Here is a 12,226-nt window from a genome sequence, read left to right as displayed (position 1 = left end):
TGTGGACCCAGGGACGAGCCGACGGACGAATCGCATGGCAGGCGCTCCAAGGCACAGACACGGTCCTGAACCGTAAAAGGATGCGCACCTCATCCACGCACGCACACCACAAACCAGACCTATTGTTGTCCTGGTTTGTTCGTTCAATTCATTTGCAAAGGAATATGGGTGTGTTTCTTTAAATTGAAACTTAATTAAATTTATCAGACAAAGGCGTTCGGGGAGCATTTGCAATTATATAGATGTTCCTGAGAAAGCATATCGATTTTGGATCTTCTTAAAAATTAATAGCACTATCTTTACAGGGGTATTTAATAGTAAAATTAACTTCAGGTTACAAATTCATATTAATAGCTCGTATATAGTTCATGATATGTCATTAATTAATAAGGACATTATGCTTTTTTTCTAAATTTAGTTACCAGGAAACAAAACCTTTTTTTTAATTTAAGAATATATTTCACCATTTCACTAACATATTTATATTTAGAGGAGATTAAACCTTAAAATAATAGTTTATTATTAATTTTTTAATATAAAAACAACCTAAACTGTGGCCTAAATTCCTTTACTGTTTCAAATTATTGGATTTTATCACTTTATGCTCAAAGTTTATTATCAAAAAAGTTGGCTCACTTTGCTCGTAACTCTTTCTTTAAAGACCAAATCCGATATATATGCCGAGCACAAAAAGCCTTGATATAAGTTTGCTTCTCGAGCGGAAATCATAAATTTTCGCACACAAAAATCTCGATTAACTGCACGGCGCAGCAAAAGTTGGAAACTTTTCCGTTGGCTGCGACATCCTCCCAGTATTGTATATATTTCATTAAAAGAGAGGAAAAAAAAGTGTCAGCCATGGATGCGTTTTAAAGTGCTTGTCAAAAAGTTTTCCCTGCCACTGTAGCCTTCAAATTCAGCGCTGCCAAAGTCACTGAAACAGCTAACTGCACTGAGGCGATAAGAAACAACCACAGGGAGGGGACTGTACCGAACCGAAGATGCAACATATGGATATGTGCAGTCGAAGACGGACGGAGAGCTTGTCAGAACCTAATGGCTTTTGTCTAAACAAAGTCAGAATCACGCGGCTCCTGCATTTCAGGTGCACCGAAGGCAAATTGAAAAGTCATGTCAAAAATAAGATAAATATATATTTGGGAAAATGGGAAAACAGGATGGAATACGGAGGGCAAATTGTCAACGCTTCGCTGACTTTCAAATTGAACGAAGGCAAACAACAGGAATTTCACAAGCCAATGCACTTGGCAGGATGGGAAAACAAAAATGGAATAAAACAATTACGCGTTTAATATATTTTCATTTAGTCCGGCCAGCCAGCCAGGCAGCCGGGGAGCTGCCAGGCCAGGAGCAGAGCGCAAATAAGGATAAGGGACAGGAGTGGGGACGCTAGTCCTCCGCTGCCTCATTTTTTACTTTTAATGAAGCGCAAGAATTTCTGTTGGATAATTTGTTAAGCGAACTTTGGCGGCCCGAAGGACGAGGCTTCTTGGCCAGCAAGGCAAAAAGCCAAAACGGGGCCTGCAAAAAACTTAGACAATGCAACAAGGACACACACACACACACAGAGACAGAAAAAGACCGGCAGACAGATAGACAGAACTGAAAGTTGCGCTATAATTTGGCTTATTTCAGCTGGCAAATTTATAGAGTAGAGATGCAAAATGCTGCACCGGAAGTGGCCCCAACTGGGGCAGGCAGTCATGGACTGCACGAGGCAGCACTCAGGACACGGAACGCAGGACGCAGGACGCAGGACGAGGGCCACAGACAGCGCAAGATAAATGACACGCAAAAGCCAAGTGGCAGATTTTCATTTTTAATTAAAACAACGGTCAGGCGAAGGTTGTGCGAGCATGCTCCTCCATAATGCATAGTAATAAACAATAATTAAAATGTTGGCAGCGGGGTGGATTTTCCCGCTTTTCACCGCTCCCCCTCGGTGACCGTTTTCACAATATTTTATATTATTTTTTTCCTTGTTGCTGGCACTCACCTGTTGTAATGTTGTGCATGAAAATCTCACGCAGCAGCAGCAGCTCGTCTTCCGGTGCAGCGGAAATTGCACCGAACACATCGTTCTCGGGCCAAACTTCCCTACGGAATAAGAATAAATAAATGCGTTAGAGGGAAAGCAGAAAAATAAATTGAATTTAAGTAAGTGAAAGGGAGAGGGCCAAACAGGAAACTTTATTACCTAAACTAAACATTGAAATAAGTATATAAAGACAGCAAGAAACGTTGTTAAATTAGAATGTAATAGTACTGGTATATCACGTAATAATCCACACAATCCATACAATCCCACACTCATACAAATTTTTACCTAAAATATAAATTTTAAATTTAAAATAAGCCAAAGGTGGGCCGTTTTTTCTTAAATGATTTGCCTTAAATATGGGAAGAAGTTTAATCAAATTAAAGGAGAATTCATCTTACATTTATAAAGATTTTCGAAGTTTTACGGCTATTTAACTGTTTTCTAAATTTAAGGACAATTTTTCTTAATTTAAGAAAAAATTTAGTTACTTTTAACTCAATTAAGTCAATAGCACTAACATGTATAAACATAAGACCGGCCACCGCTACTTCATTTCAGGGATGTTAGAACCAGTTGGGAATTATATGTGCAAACATGTGAGATTTTTCGCATAGAAAATTGACCCTTATATCAAGAAAGGAACTAGAGGAAGCCAATCAGATATAAAACGCCCTAAATCTGAGAAAAATAAAAGAAACTAACTGTACAAATTTTGTATTAATGGTGACTTTCCTCGATTTTATGGTTCATTGCCTTAAATTCATGGAAACCTTTTCTTAATTCTAAAAAAAATGTTCTTAGTTGTAGTGCAATTTTTTCTTAAATATAGAAATTTATTTTTACTAGTGCATTCTTTTTAACTTGCAAAAGATCAATTCATTTTGATTGCATGCTTACAATTCATACTCTTTGTTTTCGCATTGATTAGCAATCGATCATCAGTTCATTCCAATTCCTGTGCCACAGCCCAATAAAGAAGCAAATAAAATTCCATGTAAATGCCAAATTTCCAATTTAATCTCCATTCCAAACTATGGCAAACTGGCAGTCAAAAGCTAATACTTGCATTGCTTGCTGCCAGCTTAATAAAATGATTCGATTTAGTCGAAAATTCCCCGCAAATTCAACAAGCATAACTCTATGGCAGAGAGAGGTCCGGCCCATAGAATCGTTATTATCCTGCCGGAGCGAGCGTCAGTAAAAACAATAGCTGAAATAACAAGCAGCAGCCTGCCGCCACGTCATGTTGCAAAAATCGGAGCGCTTTCGGTGCTGTGGTGGTCCTGGGCAAACTGAAATTGATGCGTTTAAAATTGCGTCCAGGATGCACACCGCGCCCGTTCTTGGCCAACGCATTTGCACATGTTGTGAGTGTGTGTGTGTATTCCTGGGTGGCTTCTTTTGCTGTCTTCCCTTTTCTCTTCCACTCACAAATAATCCCCACCATTCTGATGATGCAACGGCGCTTTCAGGCTTTTCGCAACGTTGCCGCTGCTGTTAATTTAATATTTGAAAGCAGCTTAATATGCAACGCACAGGAAAAACATAACGAGGAAGAGATGGAGTCCCAAATAAAAGTGCAGAACCATTGGGAGTTTTCCCCTTACCTAATTACACTAGACAGGAAAGATTTGTTTTGCTTTTTTTATGGAAATATGCGATTTAAACATGTTTAAAAGGGTTTAAAAGTGCTCTTACTTCAGATTTTTTGCAAACAAAATTTCAGAATATAATATACAATATATATTAAAGCTGTAGTATAGTGTCCTTGCCCACCATGCCATGTTCTTGGGTGCCGTATCAGCGGCACACAGGCACACCCGGAACAGAAAAGAGAAAGTAAGTATCTCTAAGCGACATATTTATGCTTATTTGTGGCCGTGCTTGTAGGCGATAGTGCAACTTATGTTTCCCGCTGTCGCCCTGGCCAATAAATTGACTGACATGGCCATGGCCACGCCCCCCAGCACGCATCCCCCATCCTGGCAGGCGAAGCCTTCAGCGTTCGTTTGTAATCCTGCGGGTCTCTTTTTCAGAGCTCGTTAGTTGGCCACCAGCAGGATACAATAATGCGCCATATATGTAGCAATGTGGGCTGCTGCTGGGTGGCCAGAATTTTTCGGTTTACGTCAACATTTGCGTGCGCTCTTTGAAAAGTTATGCGACATATTTTGTGTGCAACTTTTACAGCGATGCGGCCTGGCGATAATTAGCGGTTTTTAGCACGGCTGCATCCTGGTCAGGGACGAACATTGGTTAATTATAGACCAGGCAAAATCTATGAAAACCATTGGGCGCGGTCGATGGTTGGGTCTTTTGGCTTTTTAGTTCGATTATGCTCCATATTGTTCTGCTGGCTGGCACAGATAAACTATTTATTTTGGAGCTGCAAAGGAAATACATAGGGGAAAAATTCTATAGAAAGGCTAAGCATTTTTAATCACATTGAATATACCGGATTAATTATGAATCGATATGCTGGCCAATGCTGGATTATGTGCACTAAAACCCCAGGTGTTTGCCCAGAAATTCAGCGCTGAAAATTTATTTAAGCCACATAATGAAATTTAATACATTTTTCGGTATTTTGCTCGTTATTTTTGGGCATTTGAGTATTAAATTTGCAAAGGTTTATAAAAGAGATGGGTTGGGGGAATAGTAAAGAATAATATTTCCAAAAAAAACGGAATATATTTAGTTTCACTTGGTTTACTTTCCTTTTTCAATTTATTTGATGTAAAGTAAAATTTAATTAAATTATACGTAAAAACGTTCTTTTGATAAGTTTATTGTTGGTTTTTCAATTTTACGGTTAACATTACAAAAAAAAAAGCATGAAATTTATTATTCTCTATCGATAGTTAATAAATAAAAGGGAATTTCTTGTTAAGAAAACTAAGATAGAACCTAATTAAAGAGATTTTCTGCAGCCACAGCTTATAGCCGTGGGATTGGGATTTTGGTTGTGAATTTTATAAACTTCAGTTTCCAGCAACGGCACTAATGAATGTTTGTTGAATTGGCAAAGCAAGGACCGTACGCCAGCTTAAGAGCTGCAAATGCTAAATATTTCCAGTCAACAGAATCAACAAGAGATGTGCAAAGGCAGGAGCGGAATAAAAACCGGGGAAATGAAAGGCCAGAGCGGGACTTGCCGTTGCTATGCTAAATAAGCGCATCAGCAGACGCTTAAATAAGCTTAGTTAAAAGGCGAACTAGTGGGGCAGGCGGGCGGCGGGTAAAGAACTGAAACTTGCAGTCGAAGTGAAGTTTGAATAAACATTTTGCGCATTTACTTCACTTAAAAGTTTCTTTTTTTCCACGCTGATATTTCTGGGCACCCATTAAGCCAACGTCGAGAAAGCAAAAGCAACCAGAGATGTTACCAATTCGTTTTTTGTCCTTCCTCCCTTTTGCTTAACTTAAGGGGGGATATACATGTAAACCAAAATTTGTTGGGCAAATTTTTTTTTTGGTTTAAAAAATAGTTTATTATTTAAAGAATATAGTGTGTAAGTTTCATTATCGAATTCCAACTCTAAGTGCCTCAAATCAAGTATGCACGCAAGGTTCACAAGTGTTAACGTGGGCGCACCAAAAACTTTAAACGTCTTTTTCTCAGCTTCTAATTTTTGCATTTCTACCTATGCTCTGGACACGATTCACAAAAAACTATGTAACATATCGGAGTGAATCAAAAATTGTTATAATCAGCATGAAATTATCTTCTATTTGAACCTACATGGTTGTTATAAAACTGAGTATTACTATTTTTTAAGAGGGTGGGAAGTGAAAACTGATCACCTGAAAATGGCATTTTTTCCTTGAAATCAAAATTTATTTTTTTTGTCTTGATTTCTTTTTGGTTTTTTAGGTTCAAATAGAAGATAAAGGTGTAATGAATACAAAAAAATTTAGTTTACGGATTTCGGACTGGAATTACGAGCTCTATCGTGTCCATAGCACGGCAAATCAAAGCTCGAGGCGCTACGGCATATGTTCCATAAGTCCGCCATTTTGTAAAATATTGTTTATAACTAATTTTTTTTATCATCTCTGATTCTACTTTTAACTATATCCAAAGTTTCACGACGATTGCTTGACTATTTCTTATAAAAAAAAATTCACGAAAAATGGCCAAATTTTGACCGCTTACATGTATATCCCCCCTTAAATGGAAACCCCTAATAGTGAGACTTGGCAAGTAAAAAAGTATTTAAAAATTCTGGACAGACACACACAGACTAGAGACATCACCCACAATGCACTTACATACGTACATACATGCCGAACCAGACACATATGGATGTGCTTATGTGCGTGTCCCGTTCACAGACTCCAGTTTATTTTCAATATTTTGTTTCACCAAAAATGTTCTCATTGCCAGCCAGAGAGTAAATGAATGGGATAAAAAGGGTTAAAAACAAAGAGTATATCCGAAAGATTGGTGTAAACGGTACAAAAAAGAACCCTTTTTACTTCATAGATACAAATTTTAAGAAAAAATAATTCTTAGCTATTCATACGTGGTTGTACTTTATCCGAGCTGGATACATTTAAATTAAATTATATAAATAAGATATATATGTATGAAGTGAAATCATCTCATTAATGATCTTATTGTAATAATAACTAACTCTATTTGATATTAAAACTACAATTTTTATGAGAAAACGTGTTAACTTGTATCTATATTCAATATGAAGTATAAGTTATACGAGTTTTAACTAAAGAGTATAAGAAAAGTGTCCTCATTATTTACCTTTAATATAATTTTAAAAATGTTCTAAAAATTACAACATTTTCTACAAAACAAATTATTCAAACTCCTTTTTAGGGTATACAAAATAAAGTGAGTGTAACCCTCTGGTCTCCAAGTGCTAGGCAACGGGGCACAAAAAAGTCCCAGACAATGGCCAGACGAGGCAGTGGAAGCCCGGAGCCGTGGCCGTGGGCGGTGAAGGCAGTGGGTGCAAGCTCTATATGCATATCGCATTTTAATTTATTAGCACAAAAAGCGTCTAGACCTTTTTAAGCTGCCACTGCAGCACAGCAGCAAGAGCAGCAGCCAAAAGGCATACCAAAAATTGTATACATTTTAATGCAGCAATTTTCGTTGAAAACAATTAAAATGTACATAAATTGTAAGGAAGTTTTGACAAACGCAAAAAGGCGAGTACATCATGAAAAAGGCTTCTCAGGGGCAACACTTCCATATCTTCCATAAAGTAAGGATGGTTTAAAAATTGTTTCGATATGTGCATCGATATTTAAATATAAATCGATATTTAATTTAATTTGATATTTAATTTAATTCGATATTTGCATCGATTTCTTAGGGCAATAATGTTTATCTATATATTTAAAAAAAAACGAAATAAAATAAAAGTAAATTAATAATCTTTCAATTTAAATTTAGTATTATTTTGATATCATCTCTGCTACACTAGATACTTGTATCGATAATATATCAATGTATATCCTCTCGATATACCATAACACCTCCCATCAATTTAAAAGCTACAGAGCCCTCTATTTACAGATGCCATCGATTGGATCCCTTTGAGGCGGACCCATCTCCGACCAGAACCAGCAGGCAGCAGGTGGAAAATTTTAATGAGGTTGTAATTAAATGACTTGGAAATATTTAAGCCACGTTTTCGATTGCTCGGGACAGCCTTTGACACTGCGACATCTGCCGATTCGGGCCATGGTTCTGTGTTCTGTGTGTGTGCGGGTGGCATTGGTCTTATTTAAATGTTGACGCGCAAAAGATAAATTATTTTCACGCAATTTTCCCGAGCAAACAATAAACATTTCTTGAGCGCGTCTTCAATGGGCTTTACATAATTGAGGGGGCAATTAAATTGAAAGGCAAGCGCAGAGGAGCTGGTGATGCTGCTGCCGCTCCTTCTCCTGCTTCTGCTCAGCGAAGCCTCTGATCTGTCTCCTCACCTGGCCAACAGTGCGGTTTGTTGACTGAAAAATTGCAGGCGGCAGGGACAAAAACCGGGCACTGAGAAATTGTCTGAAATGCAGAGCACCGCCGCCAACTCTTATTATCTGGGAAAAAAGGAGAGCAAGGACATGGAATTCCGGACCCAGCCATTATCTGTAGTTACCGTGGTGCCGGCGTGCTCTGCCTTAACAATAAATAAAAACTATTTAATTTGAGGGGCAACCCAGCACACAGCCCACAGCGTCGTGTCTCCGTGGGGGAAAAATATGAAAAATAAACAGCGGCAAAATAAAATTCGATAAAAAGCCAGCCAGCAGAGGTGCACAAAAGGACACAAGCCAAGCGGATTTTTCCCCGTTTTCACTAGAGTTAATTTATTATGCGAATTGCTTTCGTACCTTTCCCGTGGCCCAGTCAATGTCAAGTTATTAAAAGTGGGACTTTCAAAGGGATTACGTCTGGGGCCGCCTAACAACCGAGAGTTCAGGCGGCTGCCAGCCGTCCTGTCCTGGCAACTCCCTTGGCATTTTTAATGTCGACTCACCTGGCGGCCCGCAGCAGGGCGATGGCCTGGTCCAGTTTCTCGGAACGCAGCAGTTTATTTATGCGGATCATGCAATCCTCGCTGTAAATGGGGAAAATCCAAGAAACATAATAAGAGCACGTTGGACAATGGGAAATCGAACTGGAGTCTGTGGTTGGTTGAACTCTCGGCTAACTCACCGCTGATCATCGATGGACTTTTCCGAGGCAGCGTCAAAGGGCACCGGCAGCTCGTCCTCCGGCATTTCCATTTCGGTGGCCAACAGACTGCACACTTCCGTCGCCAGTTCGGCCCATTTGCTCGACAATTCTTCCTGCAATTATGCATTAATAAATTATTAGTGAGACCCAATTGTTTGCAAATGGATAATCACAAAGGGAAATTAGTCATAACGTGCAAAATTAATTATACCATATAGGCAGTGATAATTATAACCAAATATGCACTAATACTTGTCAGCCATATTTGCCAGTGACAGAAAAACTAAAAAGCAAAAAAAAAGAACATTCAATGGAATGAACATATTCCATTAGAGATTAAAATGCAAATAAAATGGTTTTAATAATTGGAATTTTAGCACTCTTTACTCGGAATGCCCACAGGCATTTGTATTTCGCTTTGCAATTGGCTAATTATTCTTTATTGTCCAAGAATGGATTTAATTACGAAAAAAGTGAAATATACAACACATTTGTTAATATTTTTTAACTGGTTTTTAAAGTTGGTTAAATGTTAATTCAATGCTTCATCTATCTTAAAAGTTGTAGGATTTATTTAGTATTCTTTGTGAGTATATTAATTTTATTAAGCTATCTAAACTATCATAAAAATCAGTACTTAAAGAGTATTCCTTAACTTCAATTTATATTTTTTCAGATTTATATTTACATTAAATCATTGTGTTGGCGTTTTTTGCCTTGAGCTTTTAACAATGCATATTAATTGAACATCGATGAACAATGTCCTTCTAAATACAAGGACGTCACATATGGTAAAGTATTTTTATTTCATTAAAATTTCATTGTAAAGTCATTGGCAAGGGAAAATTACTATTTATCTAGGGTATTTATGGGCTATATGTGTAAATGGTGGCATAAGAGTTAAGATTTTGCAGGGTATTATTATTTTAGTCAGAAGTTTGCTAAGCAAGAGTGGACCCCATATATATTATATATTTTTGAATAGCATTAACAGAGTCTTAATTTAGAGAGCATATTTTTAAACTTTCTTAAAGCTGAAATGAATGCATTTTTGACTCGATTTGATTCGATGTCATGAGCAAGCGTATTCAAATTTCGGCTTCCCTAAGTTAGTTTCCTATCTTGTTAAAAATATGTTGCAAGAACATTATTAAGAATTTAATTTGCAAGTATATCTGCTATTTAAAAATAAGAACAAATTAATTGTAAATCCAAGTAGCAAGTATCTGACAGTCTCAACAATTGACTCCCGTTTTTTTTCCCCCCGTTTTATTTTATTTGAGGTTTGCTTATTGTACACGTTACACAATTTCATCCGTTTTGTTTATCGCTCGTTTAACATTTGCTTGTTGAAAGGGGAGAAAACATGCAAATATTTGCGCCTGTGTGCGTATGTCATGTTTTTCACTCGTCCGGCAATGACAAATATTTATAAATTAATTGTTGAAAAATTGATGCTTCGAATGCGTGTGCGTGTGCCAGTTCACAACACATAACAATAGCAGGCCCGCACCAGCGTCAGCTATACAAATAAATACGTGAAAAATTAACACAATCGAAGGTTGTTGCAAAGAACAAAAATTAATCTTGCCCATGTCCATGTCCCTGCACAAAAGGCCCAAATCAACGGCCACAAAAATGCACAGCAAATGCCAAGCTTTTCGAGGTTGCAGTTGCAAATGGTTGTGGAAACTGGCAGCCGGCAGTTGGCAGTCGGCATTCGGAGGTTGGAATGCTGAAAGTCCAGTGGCCAGTGGCCGGAAATCACGCTCAGCGGTGCGTCCTGTCCCAACGCGACAAAGTGTGGAAAAAACAAAAGCTGGCTAGGAACTGTAAGGGACATGGTGCTGCCAAACAAAGCCCACTGAAAATTCCCCACCAATGTGTCGCAGGTACACCTACACTTGCCAAAAGAATAAATAGTATAAAAGTATTCTAAAAACCTCACCCTGATTTAACATGGTGTAGATTTTCAAGCCTAATTAAATGTAAATAAATTACTAGCCAAGCGTAATTAGTAAATTTATTCGAGAGCAAAAGGTTAGAGTTTGGTTTATTTATTTGCCAGAGATTAAGCATTAATTAGGAAAGTGCTAATAATTAATATTCAGTTTTAATGAATTAGTCCATTGGTTTTAGTTGCAAACCAAATTATAAATCAACTAATTAGAGCACGTGCTTAGTGACCAAAATCTAACTTTGTTTACACAAAATATAACCCTTTGGCAAGTGTATCTGAGAAAATAAAACAAAAGCAGGGCTGAGCAGCAGCTTGAAAAGGATCAAAGCGGCGGAAAAACAACGGAAGCCCGGCAACAGCCCCCACCAGCGAAAGTTTTCCGCATTTTCCGCAGGCGCAAGAGTGCGTGGACTAAGGTCACATGCAATTGTGTGCACCACGAAAATAATACGCACACGGAGTAGAAAATACACAAATAACCGGCGAAAACCTTTGAAGTAAAAATTGAATAAAATGGAAACTTCGCTGGACCAGACTCCACCCAGGTTTTCTCCTTCTCTTCCTTTATTTTTCCTTCCATATTTTCAGTCAATTAAATTTCACGATCAAACACATAAATCTTAAACGGTCACAGCATAGACGACAATTGTTTTTTCTGCGTTTTCTTCTCTTGCCGCTTTTGTTTGCAATTCGTTTAAAATTTTATTGGCAATTTAGGGTATATTTTATGGCTGGCACAGCGGGTGCTGCTGACCAGCAGGCCCAAATAAAGTTATTTAATGCGGCAATTTATTTTTAAAACATTAAACAGCGCATATATCAGGCCGGTTCTTATTTTCACATTTGGCCAGAGTGGATTCAAATTGGTTTTTTTTTGGTGAAACTTTGTATTTAAATGTACTTAAATTTCAACTTTCCAAGCTTTTTATACATGTTATATTTAAAATGTACTAAAGACTTATTTTTCTTTAAATCCTTGACTGAATTATCACCCACAAGTTTATTTAATTAAGTTAATAATTTGTAATTAAATCTAAGAAAGTAAACTAAAACTTAAATTGGCTTATTTTTCTCCAAACTGAAAACCAGAATGCAATTTTCCATTTTCCACTTACCTCAGTGGGCTGTGGGACCGTTGGCGTTGGTTTGGACTTGGCCGCCAGCTGTTTCTTTTTCCGGCCACCGGCTCCTCCTCCACGCCGCTTGTCCTGCACCACCACAGAATCCTGGCAAAAGCGCTCCATCATTTTAATGAATACGTTGGCCGTTTCCACCACGTCGCGCAGGAACACCCTGTGTGTAGGCGGTGCGGAGAGGTTAGTTAACAAAATGAGAATATATTGTAATTAAATTCTTTATAATAACGAATATGTGTGGGTGCACACGCATCCAAATTGAATTTGTTGCAGGCTGGACCCTGTCGTATCCATATGAAAAATGCATACCACATGCTCAGAATTCAATTAAATGTGGCAAATGCATAATTTTTTAACACAATTTC

General features: G+C 37.8%; 1 protein-coding gene across 1 annotated transcript in view; it reads right to left on the bottom strand.

The window, feature by feature from the left end:
- Positions 1-12,226, bottom strand: part of timeout (circadian regulator timeout) — a 72,258-nt gene that overhangs the window by 41,526 nt on the left and 18,506 nt on the right. The window contains exons 8-11 of the mRNA XM_017164780.3: positions 11,841-12,018; positions 8,745-8,878; positions 8,566-8,646; positions 2,018-2,118 (exon numbers count right to left, since the gene is read on the bottom strand). Coding sequence (XP_017020269.1) covers positions 2,018-2,118; positions 8,566-8,646; positions 8,745-8,878; positions 11,841-12,018 — 494 coding nt within the window. The remainder of the gene's footprint in view (positions 1-2,017; positions 2,119-8,565; positions 8,647-8,744; positions 8,879-11,840; positions 12,019-12,226) is intronic.

The sequence above is a fragment of the Drosophila kikkawai genome, chromosome 3R (genome assembly GCF_030179895.1).
Source record: "Drosophila kikkawai strain 14028-0561.14 chromosome 3R, DkikHiC1v2, whole genome shotgun sequence".
NCBI classification, from domain to species: Eukaryota; Metazoa; Arthropoda; class Insecta; order Diptera; family Drosophilidae; genus Drosophila; species Drosophila kikkawai.
The sequence above is the reverse complement of the archived record's forward strand: the minus strand, read 5'-3'. Positions and strand labels throughout refer to the sequence as shown.